This window comes from Pelodiscus sinensis, chromosome 31, assembly GCF_049634645.1.
Source record: "Pelodiscus sinensis isolate JC-2024 chromosome 31, ASM4963464v1, whole genome shotgun sequence".
Taxonomy (NCBI): Eukaryota; Metazoa; Chordata; order Testudines; family Trionychidae; genus Pelodiscus; species Pelodiscus sinensis.
This window is the reverse complement of record NC_134741.1, coordinates 14,266,348-14,286,257: the sequence shown is the minus strand read 5'-3', so window position 1 is coordinate 14,286,257 and position 19,910 is coordinate 14,266,348. Positions and strand designations below refer to the sequence as shown.

The window sequence follows — 19,910 nt, the reverse complement described above, 5'->3', positions numbered from 1 at the left end:
CTTATTGCCCAAAAGGCAGAGTCAAAGTCTTGCCCTGAAAAGTCCCCTTGTCTAGCTCCTCCCAGGTGGGCACATGTCTAAGTCAAGGGATAGATTTTCAAAGGCATTTGGGTACCTACAGATTGAGATAGGCACCAGGGTGGGACTCATCAGGGGAACATAGGTGTCAGATACTGGGATAGGGGTGCTCATGCCTAGTGGGGAGAGCAGGAGTCAGAAGCCAGGAATCAGCCCATGGTCAGAGGCCAGAGCCAAGGGTCAGAGCTGGAGTCATATGGCAGCAATGAGAGACCAGGGTAGGCCCAGGTTACCTGGAGTGAGCCAAGGCAGCAGCATCAGGGCTGAGGCGAGACTGGAGCACATGATTGGAGCAGCTAATGTCCTGCTGCTGCTGTAGGGCTTCAGGGCCAGTCTGCTGCATCTTTTGACCAATCTGGCAGCCAGTTACCTCATTAGGTTACATGGCCGCCTTCACAACCCCCCTTCTCAGCTGCTGTCTAACCCTGCAGGTACCTACATCCAGAGATGCCTACTCTTCTGCCATTCACATCCAGAGTTGAACAGAGGTGCACTGCTCCAGTGAATCGTAGAATCATAGCAAGGTTTCTGCCTCTGACCAGTTTCACAGACCATCTCCCCTTCAGCTCAGTTAGCCAGTGGCCTGAGTACAGCCGGTACACCCTGCAGGTGCTCCTGAGAATGGAGCTGCTGGAGTGTTTTAGATTTCTGGAGAAACTTGGTGCACCTGCCTGACCTTGAAGCAGAGCCTTGACTTGTGTGGCCTGGCCCCATCTCCCAGCCTAGAGCACTGCTGGAAATGATTTGTACCTCATCTACATAGGCAGCCAGGTTGTTTTCATCATCAGTTCAGGGATAAGGTGGGTCTTGTGTTGAAAACTATTGCAAAAAGTGGGTAATTTCCCTACTACAGGGAAATTTATCCCATGTTCCCTCAAAGAGGCATTCTCAGTTGTAAGGGGAGAAGCTTATCATGTTGCTAAGAGAGCAAAAGTTCAAGGCTGGGGGTGCAGCTTCCTGGAACTAGACTATAATGCAAACGCAACAGAGACATTTGGTCTGACACTGTTTTTGAGGAGTAAGACACCTTCCTGCTGCGAGATGGACACATCAGGGTGTGTGTGAGGGTGACACGGCCACTTATTTGTCCTCTCTCTAAAAGAGCCATGGCAGCTTCAGAGCCTGTGAAAGCCATTAAAGCTGAAGTTACCTGTTCCATCTGTTTGCAGTTATTTCAGGACCCTGTGACTACAGAGTGTGGACACAGTTTCTGCAAGCCATGTATCACCCAGCACTGCGAGGAAAGGGAGAGCAGCACTCTGTGTCCTCAGTGCAAAAGGACATTGCACAAGGAAAACCTGAGGGCAAACAGAGAGCTGAAGAATATTGTGGAATCAATAAACCAGTTGTCAGGATTACAGAGAGAGGAAGAATCTGGAAGAATTAGCCAGTGCCAGAAACACCAGGAACCTCTGAAACTCTACTGTAAAAATGACCAATGCCCCATCTGTGTGATCTGCAGAGAGTCTCAGGCTCACTTCACTCACACTGTGGTGCCCATGGAGGAGGCTGTTCAGGAGCACAGGGTAAGGGAAAAATATTTTATTTCTGTATTAAATGTCAGGGATAAACATGTTTTCCACACTGTGACGGACCGGGCCGTGTCTGGGCACAGCTGAGGGCGTCCGCTCAGAGCGAATTGCTCAAATCCGGGGCTCCTTACAGCCCCCAGAGTGGTGACCTCTCCCAACAGGCCACAAACCAGTCCCACAGAGCGCTTCAGCAGCCTGCCTGAAGCCTCCCGAGCAAAACCCCTCCGATACTCCAGCAATATCCGTGCCCCAGATGGCCCCGGGCCTCATACACAGGTGGGGGGTCCTAGCACCCAATCCCACCTACCCCGAACAAGTTCTGTCCTGTTCCAAGAAACCAGCCACAGATCCCTGGTCAATTTACCCTCTGGACCTTACCTACAAATCACGCTGGGCCAATCCTTTAGAATCTATATCTAAAGGTTTATTATTACAATAAAGAAAAGCCTGAGAGTCAGGTTGTTAAAGAATAGTATGTTACATGCACCGAATCTCCTAGTTCTCGATGCAGGCTCTAGCAGAGATGTTGCAGCTGCTGGTTTAAGAGTTCTTATTGCACATCCTATCATCAGGATGGGTTCACAGGTCTTCCAGGCTCTTCGATCCCTGCAGTGCTGCCTCTGGGATGAAGTGCTGAGCTGAGAACCAAAATGGCATCGACCACATGGCCTCTTTATACCCCCTTCCTGGCCTCTTCTGGTCTCAGCCGGTCACCTGGTCCTCAGCCTCTCCCTGCTGGCAGCTTTTGGGTCTCCGCCCTCCTGCTTTAGGTGTGTCCTTGGGCCATCAAGTGCCATTGTTCCACAGGGCTTCGCTACTCAGCCTGTCCATAGCAATGCTTAACCACATTCAGAGAAATATTCAGCTTCCACACAGATTACAGATTCCTATCTACTCACACAGACATTATACACTCACATAAATAGCATACACAGGATCAGCAAACAACAAGCTCCCATTCAATACCCCACATGGCTCCCTTTTATACCAATTTCTGGGGCCTACACCCCCACCTAGGGGTGCAGCAGCGATCTGGCTGCTTCCCTCCAATTTGGTAATGTGACACACACTGATATAAAGGGTTATGATCCCAGAAAGGGAACGCAGGCAGTGCTGCACACCTCCATTTTCACACGCAAGTGCCACTAAGTATTCACGTGCATGGTTGATAACTTAGCTGCCTAACCATTTAAATGCACAGATGTATAATTTGTGCATGCACGGGAAAGGTTATTGATTTACCAGAGAAATGATGTGAGCTAGTGGATTCAGGATGTGGCTGATTCAGGAATCCTGTGTTCAATGCTGACTCTTCTTGCTGACTTGGTGTTTGACCTTGGGGCACTTCTCTGAGTGGGGGAAGGGTCCTGCAATTGAAAGTAACTTTCTTGGCTTCTACATAATCCTGGTGACCACAGGCTAGCAAAAAGATCCAAGTCCCTGCTCCCACTCGCCTTACCCAGAAGAAGAGACATCCCTCCACAGGTGGCAACCTCAACCCTCCTATGGATAGGAAGGACCTGGGGGATGACTGGACCTGGCACAGGGTGGCAGCATGTATTGTTCCCCCATTCACTGTGGTGGCAGAAGCTAGAAAGGCCTGGCAACCTGCTCCACCCCACCTCGCCACCCTCTCCAGGTCCTCTGCACTCAGCTTTTCCCAGGCTGCTGCACCCCACTTGACAGCAGCAGTGGGAAGTAGAGTGCCTAGCCTGAGGGTACTCCGCTTACCACTGCCCCAGAAAAATGGGGTGCAGAGGGCTGGGAAAAGGCAGTGGGGTAGGGTAGAGCAGGTTGCTAGACATCTCTGGCTCCTGTTTCCACAGTGTGTGTGAGGAGGGGCTATTCCTGCTGCTGCTCTGCACTAGGCCTGGTAAACCCTCAGCTCACATTGCTCATGGGAGGGGCCAAGAGGGCGGAATACCAGTGAGGTTTGAGGAAGGTATGGAGGGGAGAGTGGGGGGAGCAGAGAGCCAGATGGACAGTGGCTGATGGCCAGGGAAGGAGCAATAACTTGTGCAGGAGGAGGGTGAGAACGGTGTCTGGCAGCTGCTTCTGGAAGGGCAGTTTCTGGCACTGAGCTCACCAGGATCACCTCCTTTTTCTGAGCTAGGTGGGCCCTTCAGCTGAGCCAGTGTTTGTTTGCAAGGGAGGATGGATTTTACTGCAGGGACTCAGCATCCTCAGGGGATGAGAAGCTGGTGCAGGGCTCAGTAGTCCCCTTTTCTCTGTGGGGCAACCCAGAATGAGCACTTAGCCAGTGGCAATGGGGCATGATGAAAGCATTTGGACTAGGAGTTAAGGGCTGGCTGGGAAGAATAGGGCAGAGGCTGGCCAGAATGCATTTTATTTGGGCCAGGAGAGTTCCCTTTTCAGCTCCGTCCTGACTGCCCCTGTTTTTTTGCCCAAAGTGGGCATTTGTCCCTGTGGCAAGGCAGAGCAGAGTGGCAGCTCTGCCTGGGACTCAGCTGAAGGCAGCACGACTGTCTACTGGCCAGCTGGAAAGGGGAGAAATTTACTGCTGGCAGAGCTGGCCCCCGGGCAGTGCAGAGCTGGGGATGGAGGATTCAGCCTCGGCTGGGGAAGGTGCAGAGTTCCAGGCAGATCAGATCCAGCTGCAGGCAGCACTTGAAATGGGTCAGCCCCAGAGTGGGAGGGGGAGGTGTTAAATCTCAGTTGTGAGAGATACACAGCTCAGAGCAGGAGTCAGCCCTTTCCCCAGCTGCAGATGGCGGCGTGGGGGAGGGAATAGACCCTGCTGTGAACAGTGCAGAGTTTAGTTTCGGGAGGGCTCAGCTTACACCCCAGCTACCTGCAGCACAGGGCTCAGCTCCAGCCTCAGGAGGCACAGGGAGGGCAGCATGAGCAAGCCCTGCAAGGGATGGCTGGGTGTGCCACCCCAGCTATATTATTTTAAGAAATATGGGCACCCACCTGTGAGGGAAGAGGGATGAGCAGTGCCATCCTTCCACAGAAAAGTGGCCCTTGACCACTTTGCAAAATCTTGGAGTGGCCCCCACCTAAAATCCTTGCCCACCCCCTGATCTAGTCTTGACATCACAAGCCAGAGGCCTCATTCACCCACTACCTAACCTCTGGCTGTTGTTACTGAAGTCCTCACATTCCAAGTTACAGAGAATCCCCCTTTTAATTTAGTTCAAACCAGCACATGCCTCATGCTCTGTGCTGCTATGGAAGTAAAACAAACAAATTGCCCTTCTCACATGAAGAGCCTGTCAAACAGCCCCTTTCCCCCATCTCTGCATTCAGGGAACACTTCAGCTCACATGACAGGTTCTTTTGAAGCCTTGCCAGGAGGTTCAATGCCTTGGGCAGTGGATTCTTTCTTTCCAGTTATCATACTACAGCAAGGGAGGGGAAATGTACCTCTCCCTAGGCTCAGGCACCCCGCCAGCATTGGGGAGCCTGCACTGGCTTTCTAGTGTCCTGCCACTCCCTGGGGGCTGGAGCACACAAAATCTACTAGGCTGGGCCTCCCAGGCTCTGGTATGTGGGGAATGTGGGAAGTGTCTTTCTCCTCAGTCAGGGGCCATGTCAGTGAGGGTTTTTGTTTGTTTGTTTGTTTGTTTGTTCCTCGCTTACGTGCGTCCCCTGACTGATTTTTCTGTGGGTCAGCGGCCCCTGACAAAAACAAGTTTCCTCATGCCTGCCCTTACAGAAAGGAGCTTTATTGCTCCTTCTGTTTAGCCTAAAAGAACCCACCAATTATTAATGAGGCTGTTTATCGAGCCAAGTTTCATTGGATGGCAGCCATTGCACCCTCCAGCATACCAAAGTATTTTTTTTCTTTTGTAACTTTTGTTATTGAAGGAAAAAATCACAGACCAACTGGACATAATTGAACACTCTTGTGAGAAACTGCACCAGCTTGTGACCCAACTCTGGAAGCACCTTCCTCAGAGTGAACAAGAGGAGGAGCAAAAGCAGCTGAAGAGAGTAGCTGACAAAGTAGCAATGCTTTTAAAAGTAAGGTTTGGGAAAATGAATATTAAAGGTGAAACCTTGGTAAGCCAGTGAGACAACTGAATGACAATTTTCCTTAAAAGAACAACACACACACACCCTGGCAGGAGACAACCTTCTAGAAGTGGAAGTGCAATTCCTGGGGGGGGTTTATACTCTGTGGCAGGGGTGGAGAACCTCAGGCCCTGAGGTGAAATCTGGCCTTTGGTTTATGTGGATCTGGCCTCTGAGGTGTGGGGTCCGTTCCCCCCTCACCCTGCAGCAGGGAGCCTTGCTAGTCAGAGTCAAGCAAGACCGGGGCTGGATCTAACCCATGAGCTCTATATGGCGAGAAGAGGAAGCAACTCCACACACAGCCCTGTTCCCCCCTCCCCCCCCCCCCCGGCTGGGAAAATGGCAGCACTGCAAAGCGCTGTCTGGGGACTTTTCCTCTGCGCTCCGACTGGACGTAAGAGGTAGAGCCTGGGAGTGGTGGGGGACACACAGCCATGTGTGTTTCCAGGGTGCTGTGCCAAGTAAATGCCCTGCACTGTGCTCCTACATCCCTGCCCCCAGCACTCCCATCCTGCTCCTGCACCCTACCACCAGTGCTCCTTCTGAGATTTTCCAAACAGGAGTGGAGTGAGTTTTCTCTTGTGCATCAGTACTGACATCATGTGCACTTGTTTGGACGTGTGCCACGATGGCACTCACCAGTTACTTACAAAATTATATATATTTAAATTATGTAAGGAAAAAAAACTAAAACAAGAGATAAATAACACAGTGCATGACCCTGCACCCTCCCACTGTGAAACCCACCCAGCTTGGCACCCAGCCTTGCTCCCACCATTTCTGCATCCATGGGCTCTCCTATCCCTGCACTCCCATCCTGTGCCTCTTTTACCACTAACCCTGCATTGTGCTCTTTTTTGCTCCTAATTTCTGGACAGTGCCTCCTTCATCCCATACCCAGCACTTTCCTCCCAAGATGTGCCCCCAACCCCCACCATGTCCTGCCTTGCAACACCAGTGCCCAGTTTCTCCTCTCCCTCTGGCCATGGTGCCCCAGGCACCCTAAGGCCAACCCTGTGACAAAGCAGCTGCCCACCACCCAGCTCTAGCCACTGCCCACCACATGGCTCCAGCCACAGCCCTGGCCATTGGGGCAGCCCCGTGTGATGGGTGGCAATGGCTTTCCAGTGTAGCCCCATCTGCCGGAGCTGCCATCACCCGTAAGTGGTATCTGTTGCCCCAGTCACTGGAGCAGCCGCTGCCATCCACCACACAGCAGTGGCTTTGGTCCTGGTCCCTGGGGAAGGGCTGAAGCTAAGGCCAGGGCCATGTGGTGGCTGCCCAGCTGCTCCTGGGACGGGGCAGCCACCTGCCACAGAGCTCACTGAGCGGCCTTGCTGAGGAGGTGAGCGGGACTAAAATTCTTGGTGTGCACCCATGTAGGTGCGCACCTTAGACTGAACTGTGCCTACCACCCTCCCAGATCACACACCCAACGACTTCTTCCTGACAGCCTTCTCCCACACATTTTTGGGCCCCACCACAGAGCTTGGGGGTCCTACAAAATCTACTAGCACCCTTAAGCTCTGGTGTGCTACGTGTCTTTCTGCTTCTTAGTTGGGGCCATGGTGGGGGTTAGGGGTTTTTTGGGGGGGGGGTTTTGGGGAGGAGGTTGTTTTTGGTTTTGTTTTTGCTTCTCACTTTTGTGCAGTCCCCAACTGACATGCCAGTGGATCCGCAGCCCCTAGCCCAAAAATACTTTCCTGACTTGTGCTGTATGGGGCCAGATTTCCAAAAAGCGCTCATGCTGAGCAGCTCCCATTGAGAACACTGGAAACTCCTCATGTGCGTCCCCCCAATTCCCATTGAGGTTCTGGGAGCTGAGCTCTTTGGAAAGAGCCAAATGGCAGCCAAGTCAGAGGATGCAGAGAGCCAGGAAACAGTCACCCTTTGCCTGGCTGTACTCAGGAGATGACCAGTGCCACCAGCAATGCTAACCAGCCTGACCAGGTCTAGGTACACACAGCCTTCCTTGTTCCCCACAGAGCACGAGCAGCTCATGCTCTCTACCATCACAGCATGTCCTACAGTCTTCCCTGGTCCACCTTATCCTCCCCCCAGGAACACAGGCAGCCCCAGCCTCCCCCCTCCGTTGTGCATGGCTGACCTGACTCCTTCCCCCCATCCTGGAACACAGATGACCTCCTTTTCCCTGGTTGGAGCACAAGGGGCCTGTGTCCCCAACCTTCCCTTGCTCAGGAGGGCTGGCAGCATGTGGCCCCAGCCTCCATGGGGCTGAAGCCAAGGTAACTCCAAGAGGGGAGCTGTGCTGAATGGCTGAGGGTGGAGTGTGGGTGGGGCCAGCTAGGCAGTTTGTGAAGGTGTTGCCTTCCCCTGCCTCTGAGACCCTTTGCCCATGACAATTTTCCCTTTTCATAACAATCTGAAACAGAATTCTTGCCGGGAGAGGAGATCAAGGACTTTCAGACAGTAATTTCTGCAAATCGGACTGCAAAGCAAAGTCTAAAGAATCATGCATAATCCATACTGAAGAACTGAACGTAACTGTTGGTTTTCCTTTTCCCATCTAGGTGGATACAGAGAGCCACGGGCAAAGGTGAGTGTATGAAATTCACTGTGCTGTGGTCCTTACACACTCCAGTGTAAAGAGAGCTTGACATTGTGGGACAGCACTACATGTTAGATCACAGTTTTCCTTCTTTTCATCTTGAATCATTTTGGTTTTTACTGCAGTAATTTAGTTTCAGTAGAAAGGTGTGTAAATAATGGAAAGAAAAGGAAATTATTAGAGATTTGTTTTTTCCCTTCTTTTGCTCTTAAGACTGGAGAAGTATTGACTGGCTACTTCACCTCGAATGGTCCCTTGTAATACATGCTATCTACTTAGGTTAAACAATCTCATCCAACTTCTGCTTAGCTGTGACACTCAAAGTACCTTTCCCACACCCAAAGAAGAGCTTTGCATAAGCTCAAAAGTATGTTTGAGTCACCAAGAGAAATTAGTTTAATTAAAAAGAATATGATCTCACAAGCCTCTAAAGAAAAAACAGGGCTATGTAGCACTTTAAAGACTAACAAGATGGTTTATTAGGTGATGAGCTTTCGTGGGCCAGACCCATTTCCTCAGATCAAATTTGTGGGTCTGGCCCACGAAACCTCATCACGTAATAAACCATCTTGTTAGTCTTTAAAGTGCTACATAGTCCTGTTTTTTGTTTCAGCTAGACCAGACTACCATGGCTACATTTCTATTACTATTCAGCCTCTGAAGAGATTTTAGGATTTTCTCTGATTTGGGCAGACCAACAGCTTATGTTCTGATGTTAATAATTTATACAATATTTAAAAGGCCTTTCTTCCCTTCCTCCTGCCTCTCTCCAGTAAGATGTTTTAATGCACGAAGAGCAGAATTAATGTTGAGAGTACAGGCAGTCCCCGGGTTACATGGATCCGACTTACATCGGATCCCTACTTACAAACGGGGTGAGGTAACCCTGCACTAGCTGCTTCCCCCCAGCAGACCAGGGAGACACGAAGCTAGCGCACCCCCTCCCCAGCAGACCAGAGAGATGCAGAGTGGCTTTTCTCAGCAGACACCTCAGCTTGAAAATAAAGGACTGAGGGAAGTGAGGTGTGGGAGAATAAAACTGAGCTCTGGAGAAATGTTTGGCTAGAGTTTCCTCTACAAAATGTACCAGTTCTGACTTACATACAAATTCAACTTAAGAACAAACCTACAGTCCCTATCTTGTATGTAACCCGGGGACTGCTGTAATTGTTGTGTTCAGGTTTGAAGATACAGATTCTCAGACAGAGCCACATGAATCTCTATTGAAAAGCTTCTTTCCTGGAAAGGAAATTTCTGAGAAGACAGGGCTACAGAAAGACAAAGGTAACAAAATGGGACTGGTGTTTGTGCATGTGGGTTTTTATATCTGTGTCTATGAGACTGGCACAGCTTCAGTTAATCTCCACGCTGGCCCATTGTGGTCACCAAAGACAGTTCCAGGAACTGCCGCAGCTGCTGAAACTGAGCCACAATCTTCTGCCTCTCGGCTTGTGTCTGTTTCTGTACGAAAACAGGGAAAGGGCTGGTCAGAGGCATGGATGAAGCGTGGGGAGCTGAGTGTGCAGCAGGGAGAACTTCTTGGAAAATCCTAAAATTTCTGACATTTGACTCTCCCTTGTGGGCAGTAGGCAGAGGCATCTCTCCCAGCTTCCCCTTTGGCCTGTGCTCCTCTGAAAGGGATGTTTTCATGTCTGTCACGAGCAGCATGTTCTTTTATTCATGGACTCTGGAAATTCAGACCCAGAACAGCAGGAGGCAGCATTCCCATTGCTAGTCCCTGCGGATTCATAACCACAGGCACCTACCAGATACTTTTGGCATTTCCCCTCGCCTGTTGCTTTCCATCCCAGCAGCTTTTCTCTCTCTTCCCTCAGAGTCTTCAAATGGGCTTGAATTTTTTTCTAAAGAAACAGAAATGAACTGGGTGGTTTCATTGTGACAGTGAGAGGGGTGTGAAACTGGGGTTTTTTTCCCCACTAAAACCCATGATAACTGTTCTTCCCAATCTTTTTGTGATATCAGGGTCCCCAAGAAGATGAAATTTTATTAATACAGACTGGGAATGTGTCATAGAGTAACTTGTTACACATTCAAGCTCAGGTATTATAGTAATTAAAAACTAAATTTCAATTATCACCATGCTTTATTGGTATATATGGATTGCTTAGTGGTACAGTGTATAACAGGGCATTGGAGACCCATGGGATAAGCAATACACTCATGTTTGAGAGGGTTTAATTTGCAGTGATTGGACAGCTCGTCTAAGCACCAGGGCAAACCACATGAAATTCAGGGAGGCAATGTGTCTGGAGCTGCACAGCTCCAGTTTGTGGAGTTCTGTCCCTTTTCAGAAGCAACTCAGCACTGGACACGGTTTCATCTAGTGAAAAAGAGACAGGAGGAGATTGAGGATGCAGGAGGACACCTGTGAGGGTGAGGGGCCAGGAGTGGGGGTGGCTATTCCCTGCAGATTGACATAGGTGGGGTGCACTGACAAAGGCTGACCAACTGGGGTGCAGCTGGGCCCAGGCAGGCAGACATGGGGATGTTCTGTATTCGAGGAATGCCTCAGTGACCCTCCCCCCAAATTAAACATCCTGATTCCGTTAAGTATGGTGGGGGCTTGCCCCAGTGCTGCTCTAAATGCTTGCAGCAGCAATGCCCACTGTCCCAGGCCCTGGTGCAGCTCTCAGCAGAAGTGCATTCTGAGAGATTCCCAAAGCCTGCCTGGTGGGACTAACTGAACCATGTTGGCTTGTCTGTGTGCCCACGTACCCACTAGCACTGGTCAGACCTGTACCAGGAAGCTCCAGCCTGGGGTTAGTTTTGCTCCAATCCAGTCTGATCCCTGTGGCACCCCCAGAGCCCCTGTTGTGAGTGGACTCAAAGAGTTCGGGGTCCCACACAGTGTCCAGCCTAGTGACCTTGTCTAGTGCAGGCCGCTGCATCTGAGTTTAACCCCTCACGGAGCAGCCCAGGAGTTCAGCATCCCAGTGAGAATCCTCCCCTCCCTGCTGGGCCTAGAGCTCTCAACATGTCTTTCCCTCCTAAGAGCCTTGATACATCATGTTTGACTGATGCCCCAAGGTAGCATCATGGCCTATTGGTTAGGGACCTGAAATGGGTCCAGGAAGACCTCAGCTCTAATCTGATCCTGGGCAACTTCCTTCACTGCTTTATGCCTCAGTTTCCCTTCCCACCTTTTGTCTAGTTAGAGTATCAATTGCTCAGAGCAGGAATTGTCCTTCACTGTGTTTTGTGTAGGGTTCACACCTCATTTGGGGTCTATAAGGGCTACTGTGATGGAAATAAAAAGTAATAAATTCTGTTTATTAAAAACTAGAGATTGTACCTTCCCCATCTGCAGTCACACAGACCAGCCTGCAATTCTTGGCTACGTCTACACTGGCCCCTTTTCCGGAAGGGGCATGTTAATTTCAGCTATCGTAATAGGGAAATCCGCGGGGGATTTAAATATCCCCCGCGGCATTTAAATAAAAATGTCCGCCGCTTTTTTCCGGCTTTTAGAAAAGCCGGAAAAGAGCGTCTACACTGGCCCCGATCCTCCGGAAAAAGCGCCCTTTTCCGGAGGATCTTATTCCTACTTCAAAGGAGGATCGGGGCCAGTGTAGACGCTCTTTTCCGGCTTTTCTAAAAGCCGGAAAAAAGCGGCGGACATTTTTATTTAAATGCCGCGGGGGATATTTAAATCCCCCGCGGATTTCCCTATTACGATAGCTGAAATTAACATGCCCCTTCCGGAAAAGGGGCCAGTGTAGACGTAGCCTTTGTGATTTACACTTCACTGATGGTTAACACCTTCCCTTGTGTAAAAAGCTCCCTCACTTCTCCAGTGGGAGCTGGGTTTGAAAAGGGTTCAGCATCTCAGGGAAAACTTTCCTTCATCTGATATCTGTAAAGACTTGATATTTAGCCAGCGAGGTAGAGCATTTCTTTTGTTACAGCTTCTCCCTACCAGTAAGGCTTTGCAGAGCTGACTGATGAGTCAAGATGGACCAGGGAACAGTCAGGGAAATTAGCCTGTCATTAAAATCTAAAGTAATTACCCAGTAGACAGGGCAGCAGTTCCCTACCTTGTACTGCTGGGCAGCTTCCTGTATGGGCACCACCCTGTGCGCACGGTGTGTCCGGGACTCTTTGCAGATCACACAGATGGGGGCTTGATCTTCCACACAAAACAGCTTCAGCGCCTCCTGGTGCTCCCCACACACCCCGCCCCACTGCAGACTCAGCCGCTGGGCTATTGCCACCACGTTAGCCAGCTGCCTACTGGGCTGGACGGCTCCCTGCTGCACAGGGTCCCTGCATCCACTGTTGTGCCCACGCTGCAGAGTGAGAGGGGCCGTGAAATCCTCTAGGAAGATCCTGTCGGTCGCTTCCTGCAGGAGACGTCCCAATGGGCTCCCTGAGGCCATTGCTGCCTCTGGGCTGGGAACAGGCTCCGCCTAAGCCGCGCCTCCAGCAGGCAGGGGGCTGTTTGGCTTCCTGGAGCTGACTCGGGCTGTTTGCTGGGTGGGAAAGGACAAATGGGAGACATCGCAGCCCCAGAGGCTTCGGCGAGAAACGTCCCACCCGGAATCCGCCTGGCTGCAGATCGGCTCCCAGAGCTGCGTGTGTGCAGATACCAGCTGGGTATGTCGAATAGTGACAGAGATGCAGCCGTGTTCGTCTGGTCTAGTGGAGTATGCGCGCGCGTGTATCCGCTTAGCCGCTCCCAGCGGCGCAAGTTTTGTCATGTTCAGGTTTCACAGTTGTGCGAAGTGGCCGGGGAAGGCGCAGGCCGAATTTGGCGCAGGCAATGCTTATGCAGCCACTGAGGGACTACAACTGAGACCCGTGTCACTGAAACACGTCTCACCCGCGGGGCCCTCCGGGCTGCAGGGGCAGAGGGGAAGTGTATTTATTGAAACACAAACTGTCAATATGGGTCGCAAAACAAACTCAGAGGAAAGGCGCGTTGGAGTCCAGTCGGGACCCGCACCCCAGAGCCCCCACCTCGGCCCCACCCCCAGAGATGTGACACTCCGCCCCCCCCCCCCCGAGTTGCCCTGGCCGGGCAGACTGCGGGGGGAGGGGGGGGCGCGCCTCGGTTTGCTGGGGCTGCTCCGGCCCCGCACCTGCAGCCTGCGGCGCGGCCCGGCCCGGGGAGCCCAAGCCCGCTGGGCTGGGGCGTGGCCAGGCACCTTCCGGTCTCAGCTGAGCCCTGGCGCTGGCTCACGACCGGAGTCACTGGCCCGCTGCGCACGCGCGGTCTGACGCCCTCATTCCGCTCTGCCCCGCCCCGGCCGGGTTCTTAGTGCGCTCCCCCCCGCCAGTCGCTCCCTGTCCTTGCTCAGGCCCCGCTGCGGTTGGTCCTGAGCAGTCCCTGGGCGGAACCCAATAGCGTCACGCGCCGCGCACAAACACAAGACGGGTGCGGCCCCTGTTAGCGTCACTGCGCATGCGCCGCGCGAGCTCTGAGGGAGCCGTTTGTATCGTTACTCGCTGCGCTGCTGCTTCCGTTTCCGGTAAGCGAGGTAAGCTGAGGAGGAGGCGGCGGCGGCGGCTCTGGAGGGCCGGGGCAGAGGAGCGTTGGGGTGGGTGGAGGCTAGTGACGGGTGATATCGGGGGGGCGCTGAGGGAGCAGCGCGGGGAGGTTTTGCCCTGGGACCCAAATCACTGGCCGCGGGGAGGGGGGCGGCTCTTTGTCGGGGGGGGGGAGTCAGGTCACGTGACAATGACCCCAGCCTGGTGACGGGGGGAATTTCCCTGGCTCGGGCCCTGTCCGGGCTGCGGTTCAGACTCGCCCTGGCAGCGCAGCCCAGCTGCGGGGCTCCCGAGTGTTGGGTCAGTGGCCCAGGGCCGGGCTCTGCCTGCGCGTCACTGGGGTGCGGGGCTGGGATGGAGCCTGGTGCAGAAAAGGGATGGACTAATGTAGTTGATTAACTGAGAAGCGAAAGCTTATAGTTAATGCAACAGGCTACAGGCATTTCCCTCCCCAAAACATTTTTTAGCAGTCTGACCTGCTGCCCGGCTCAGTCCTGGCTTGCGAGGGCTGTGCTATGGCTCTGCATTTAAAGTGTATTAGGAGCCAGGTTGGCTTAGTTTTGGCTTGTGCTGATTTGAGAAGCTCAGATCCCATCCTAGACAGAGGCTACTGCCACCTCATGCTGATGCCTCTTTATTAGAGGTTTTTCCCTGGGACCCATGTTCTCTGGCCCATGAGGGGAGTTGAGTATTAAACTGGTTCCCCTTGTGAACCTTCTGACTGGCACTCTGCGCTGCTGCCTCTGATACAAAGGCGGTGGCAGTGCAGAGTGGTGTGTGTGGGGGGGGCCTCCTTGGTAGGTGGGGGGGGCTCCCTGGGGGCTGTAGAGTAGTCAACTAACCAATAAGAATTTGAGCTGTCTTGACTGTTCAATTAACTGATATTTAACATCCCTAGAAAAGGAAGTTCCAGGCAGGTAATTGTAGGGCGGGGGGGGGGGGGGGGGGGATGGGTCCAGGAGGGAGTGTAGGTGAAGGAGGGCTGTGACCTGTAGGGTTGTGCGGGATGGAGTTCAAGGTCCAGCAGTGAGTATGGAGATGGGTTTAGGGGAGGATTCTGACATGGAGGAGGAGAGGGAGCAGAGGGTTTGGGGGGATGGAGGGTCTGGAGTGCTAGGTCTGGCTGGGAGGTTCTGGCCGGGAGCCTGCTACGTAAGCAGCCCAGCAGCACCCTAGGTTTTGGGTTGTGACCTGAGGCAGGGCTGCAGGAACCCTGGCCAAGTCTCTGGACCACAAGTCGGTGGTGGTGGTGGCGGTGGCGGTGGCGGCAAACTGGATCTGGGAGTTTCGAAGGCTGGATCCACCATGCAGGCCACATTTTGTCCTCCCAATCTAGATAAGGCTTGCAGTGCACAGAGGATAAAGCCCCCTCTGAGTGGCATTCAGGAGTGCAGAAGGCAGGAAGCCTGCCCGAGGCTCTTTTTGGGCTGCAAGCAGTAGTGGTAGCAGGTCAGATCCAGCCCATGGGCTGCATTTTGTACACCCCCCCCCCCCCCCAGCCCGGTCCAGATAATACTTAGTTCAGTCTTGCGCGCAGGGGCCTGCACTAGACATGTGAATGTTTAATTGTACACAGGTAACTGAGGAGCTTGGGATCATTGGTTAACCTTCACAGCTGCACACAGACTCCAGGTATGTGCTATTAATTTTAACCCACCTCCCCACACACCCACATGTAACTAGGTAGCTGCTGCATTTTCAGCAGTTAAAATGTGCTTGCTTAAATAATTGTGTAACATCCTTAGCCTGGCCTGTCTCTTGCTGGCAAAAAAGACTACATGGGAGATCTTACTATGACACAACTCTGCTGCTGTAAGGTCTGAAGTCTAGAATCAACCTGGCTAGGGATGTTAAATATTGATTAATTGAATAGTCAAGTAATCTCATTAATTCTTATTGAGAACCACCAGTGTGCTCTGGACCCACTCCCAAGGACCCCCCCTGCTACTCCATGCTGCTGTCTCTGAGGCAGCAGCGTAGGTTGCCAAGCGGGAGCTGGTCTGAGAGGGGAGCAAGTTTAAAAAGCAGCCTCCCTTGTGGACTGGCTGCCTGTCACCCCAATGCTGCTGCCTCTGATACAGAGACAGCAGTGGGCGGTGGCAGCAGCTCATGTTTGGAGGGGGTCTGAACTCCCAGATCCGGAGCGAGTCAGAACTCAGCTGGGCTTCCTGCCTGCCTAGTTCCTAATATACAGCCAGTTTCTGACTTGCGTCAATCGAACTTACGTCGGATCCATAGTTACGAACGGAGGTCCTCACTGCTGCACGGCGTGGCAACGCTGACTTTGCTTTGGCCGGCAGCGTGGCTACGCAAACAACGCTGCAGCATCCGTGGCTAGTATAACTGCGCAGCAGCGAGGGCCTCCGTTCGTCACTACGGATCCAACGTAAGCGTAGTTAGCATAGCCACGCTTCCGGCCACAGGCTGCTACGTATGCTGGCTGACAGCCTACCTCCCGCTGGCATATGTATATACAGTAATCTCCCTACCTCCCGCTGGCTGACAGCCCAGGTTCACGCCGCAGTGGGAGATCACTGCTGCAGAGCTCCTGCTCGCTCCTTCAAGCTATCAGGACCAGCTCTACACTGCCACCAGCCCTCACCTGGCTCAAGACCCGGTCATGCCCATAAAGGTGACACCCCCCCCCCACCATCACTGGGTAGCCCGACTCCTCACCACGTGCCCCAAGCCTCCACAGGTGCCAACACGCCAATAAAGTTGAACTCCCCCCCCCCCCCTCCCCTGCTCCCCCACCATCACTGGGTAGCCCGACTCCTCGCTACGTTCCCCAAGCCTCCACAGGCACTATCTTAGGCGTGTAACTCTACTGCTTCTTTTATTGTGAAGGTCCTGCACCTGACAATCGGCCCAGCCGGACTTCAAAACAAAGGTGCCTTGGGCTCGGCGTCCCGCTGACCAGAACCTGTGTACATACTGTACAGTGTTTTTTGCACCCTGCAACAATGCCTCCAAAACACAAATCTTATGCAAGTGCTGGTGATACAGCAAAGAAAAGAAAAACCATCACCATGGAAGATAAAGTAGAAATAATAAAGAGATCAGAGAGAGGTGAAAATCCATCCTCCATTGGTAGAGCATGTGGTTACAGTCGGTCAACAATCGCAACAATTTTAAAAGATAAAGGTAGAATAATGGAGCATGTGAAACGCCATACCCCAATGAATGCTACGATTATTACCAAGCAACGCAGTGGTTTAATTATCGAGATGGAAAAGCTGCTGACAATTTGGATAGAAGACCAAAATCAGCGGAATATACCTATCAGTCTTTCTTTAGTGCAAGAAAAGGCTCGAAGCCTTTTCAATGATTTAAAAGCTACTCGTACAGCAAGTGAAGGTGATTGCAATGAAGAATTTGTTGCAAGTAAGGGTTGGTTCAATCGCTTTAAAAAAAGAACAAATTTGCATAATATTAAAGCTCAAGGTGAAGCAGCGAGTGCCGATGTCAGTGCTGCAAGTTCTTTTCCCAAGATATTGGAAGATATTATTGATGATGGAGGCTATTTGCCAGAACAAATCTTTAATGTAGACACAACTGGCTTGTTTTGGAAAAAAATGCCTGAGAGGACATACATTTCAAAAGAGGAAAAAAATGCACCAGGACATAAGGCATCAAAGGACAGGCTGACTTTATTACTTGGGGGTAATGCATCTGGAGATTTAAAGCTGAAACCTTTGCTAGTGCATCGCTCCCTAAATCCGAGGGCCCTACGCAATGTCACTAAGGCATCTCTTCCTGTTATTTGGAGGGCAAATTCAAAGGCTTGGGTTACACTTGCTATGTTTGAAGAATGGTTTTCGAACCATTTTGTCCCTACTGTTGAACGTTATTGCTTGGGCAAAAACATTCCTTTCAAAATTCTCCTTCTCCTTGACAATGCCCCTGGACATCCAAACACTTTAGATGACATGCACCCCAATGTAAAGGTGGTATTTCTACCCCCCAACACCACATCACTAATTCAGCCAATGGATCAGGGAGTCATAGCCTCCTTTAAGGCCTATTATTTAAGGAGGACATTCTCACAAGCTGTCAGGGCTACCCAAAAGGATGAGATGACCTTAAGGGATTTCTGGAAAAGTTATAACATTTATGATGCCATCAACAATATTGCTGATGCTTGGGATGAAGTGAAAGAGACAAATATGAGAGGAGTTTGGAACAAATTGTGCCCCCAATTCACACAAGAATTTCTAGGGTTTACAGATGACGAAATCGCCGAAACCAGGCAAACTGTGGTTGCTATTGGTAATAAACTGCAGTTGGACATCACTGAAAATGATATCATAGAGTTACTTGACTTCCATGGCAAAGAACTAACCAATGAAGACCTTATGGAACTAGAGCAGCAGATAGAATCTAGGGAAGAAAACCAAGACCTAGAAACTCCACAATTGAAAAAATTTTCTACAAGAGAGTTAGCTGATGCTTTTTGTCTTATTGAAGCAGGAATGGCAAAGTTAGAGGAGCAAGATCCTGATACAGAGAGGTTTGAAAAAGTTTACCGTACAGTTACCGAAGGTCTGAGATGCTATGGGGCTATTTATGATGAGGAAAAAAAAAGCTTTGTCTGCACAAAATGATTCAGAAACACCAAAATGCTTCAGTTTGTCACTTCAGCATTCAGCAGTGCCTGTCTTTGGGTGCTGCAGTTTCTTATAGGAGCCATTGTGCTTTTAAATCCACATGCAGAGACAAATCATCTGGAAAATTGGTATTCTGCAATGAGGCTAGAGTACAGTGTGTAGTGCAAACTTGGGGGCACTTTGCAAAGGGGTTCCCAAAACACCTTGTGTCCTCTTACGCAGACACACACACACAAGCTGCTTATAACATTTTCAATATCTTTTAAAGATTTGATGCAGGGTTATGGAAAAAATACGGCTCTGTCCTTCGTTACCTGAATATCACTGGATTACTCCTGAGCTCAGCTACTAAAGGGTATCAATGACCAGTTTAGAAATATTTCAGAAGGGTGCACTGCAAAAGCTCTTCACCTCTGCTTACAAAGAGGTCACATCTCTGAAGGCTATTATTTCATCAGTAGTGCTGCTATAAATATAGCCCATAGGGCTAGCTTGCCTTTCTTATATTCTGCCTTTCTTACATTCAGCAGTAATGGAGGGAACCTGCAGGCCTTTCTCCTGAAAAACATTGGCTTCTGGCTTGAGGCCTATGAACTTTGCCAAAAATAAATGGCCCAATAGTAACCCCCAGCTGGAAATAGAATGTGTAGAGAGGGGGAATTTTGTTCATAATAACACTGGCCACCCACAGGACCATAAGCTGACATGAACATCCACAAATGATTGATCACAACGGTGCCATGGCAATGAATTAGCATATATGATAAGTTGAGGTCATCAGTATCCTGTTGAGATCACCTTAGAATTAGAATGAGGCATAAGTGCTGACTCTGTGGGTACTCCAGGGCTTAGCATCCCCTGGCAGTTGGCTCCCTGCCCTTCCCCCAAAGTGTCTCCTGCCCAATGTGATCAGCTTTATCTTCCCTGGAGCACAGACCACAAAGTATATGGAAATTGCCTCCTCCATCAATGTGGAGGAACAGGGGCAGATGAGGATTTTGCAGGGCCCAGGGCAGCACAATTTTGCAGGGCCCCCCCTTTGACACGGCGCATGTGCCCTGCCCTATATCCGTCACTGTGGAGGAAGGTACACACGGTTTTCACGCACTCTCGTTAGAGATTACATAACCTGGATTATATTACAAATAAGAAATAAATGTATTAACTAAAAAAGGTGTATTTTAAGTGGTTAAAGAGATAGCAAACAGAACAAAGCAGATTATTAAGAAATAATACAAAGCTTGAAAACTAAGCTAGATTGACTAAATAAACCAGTTACAAATAAATAATAATTCCTCACTCTAGATATTGTTTTAGGTAGAGTCCTTCACAGGCAAGCGACATCTTTCTAGCCTGGGTCCAATACTCCCTGCCTTCTCTAGTTCAAGACCTTTTGTTTCCAGATGTTTTCAAAGGTTTTATTTTTGTTTTTGTTAATTGTTGTGGGGAGGCAGAGGAAAAGCACATTGAAGACCTTAATTGTTTTCCTCCCCTGCCTTATATGGAATTTTCATAAGGTGGAAATTCTTTGTTTGATTCTCCTACCTCATAATGGAACAGTCTAGCAAATCAAGATGC

The 19,910-nt window shown here is 50.8% G+C and overlaps 3 protein-coding genes across 5 annotated transcripts in view; 2 read left to right on the top strand and 1 right to left on the bottom strand.

The window, feature by feature from the left end:
- The first annotated feature begins 926 nt into the window (after positions 1 to 926).
- Positions 927 to 8,279, top strand: LOC142821451 (zinc finger protein RFP-like). The gene is made up of 3 exons (XM_075912451.1): positions 927 to 1,604; positions 5,442 to 5,597; positions 8,180 to 8,279. Exons 1-3 carry the CDS (start codon positions 1,185 to 1,187, stop codon positions 8,207 to 8,209), a joined length of 606 nt encoding a protein of 201 aa, XP_075768566.1. The 5' UTR covers positions 927 to 1,184; the 3' UTR covers positions 8,210 to 8,279.
- On the bottom strand, positions 2,013 to 12,614 carry LOC142821452 (zinc finger protein RFP-like). 3 transcript variants are annotated; one of them, XR_012898208.1, is made up of 3 exons: positions 12,273 to 12,411; positions 2,853 to 10,079; positions 2,013 to 2,448 (listed from the first exon to the last, which is right to left on the bottom strand). XR_012898208.1 is itself a non-coding variant. In XM_075912452.1 (3 exons), the coding sequence occupies exons 1-3, from the start codon at positions 12,612 to 12,614 to the stop codon at positions 9,574 to 9,576; spliced, it is 543 nt and encodes a 180-aa protein (XP_075768567.1). In that variant the 3' UTR covers positions 2,013 to 9,573. The 3 variants fall into 3 exon arrangements, 1 of the variants encoding a protein (XP_075768567.1); XR_012898209.1 differs by having other exon boundaries at positions 2,013 to 2,977; positions 9,984 to 10,079; XM_075912452.1 differs by having other exon boundaries at positions 2,013 to 9,678; positions 9,984 to 10,079; positions 12,273 to 12,614.
- Positions 12,615 to 13,760: 1,146 nt separating this feature from the next.
- Positions 13,761 to 19,910, top strand: part of LOC102445787 (uncharacterized) — a 49,258-nt gene continuing 43,108 nt past the window's right edge. The window contains 2 exon segments of the mRNA XM_075912420.1: positions 13,761 to 13,775; positions 15,302 to 15,357. The gene's annotated coding sequence lies outside the window, so the exon portion shown is untranslated.

Excerpts from the sequence above, each read along its gene's own strand:
- LOC142821452 (XM_075912452.1), bottom strand. The coding sequence starts at position 12,614 with ATGGCCTCAGGGAGCCCATTGGGACGTCTCCTGCAGGAAGCGACCGAC. Across the intron at positions 10,080-12,272 it reads AAGCTGCCCAGCAGTACAAG|AAAAAAATTCAAGCCCATTT; the intron begins GTAGGGAACTGC and ends CTGTTTCTTTAG. Across the intron at positions 9,679-9,983 it reads GGAAATGCCAAAAGTATCTG|AAACAGACACAAGCCGAGAG; the intron begins GTAGGTGCCTGT and ends GTTTTCGTACAG.
- LOC142821451 (XM_075912451.1), top strand. The coding sequence starts at position 1,185 with ATGGCAGCTTCAGAGCCTGTGAAAGCCATTAAAGCTGAAGTTACCTGT. Across the intron at positions 1,605-5,441 it reads AGGCTGTTCAGGAGCACAGG|GAAAAAATCACAGACCAACT; the intron begins GTAAGGGAAAAA and ends TTGTTATTGAAG. Across the intron at positions 5,598-8,179 it reads AAGTAGCAATGCTTTTAAAA|GTGGATACAGAGAGCCACGG; the intron begins GTAAGGTTTGGG and ends TTTCCCATCTAG.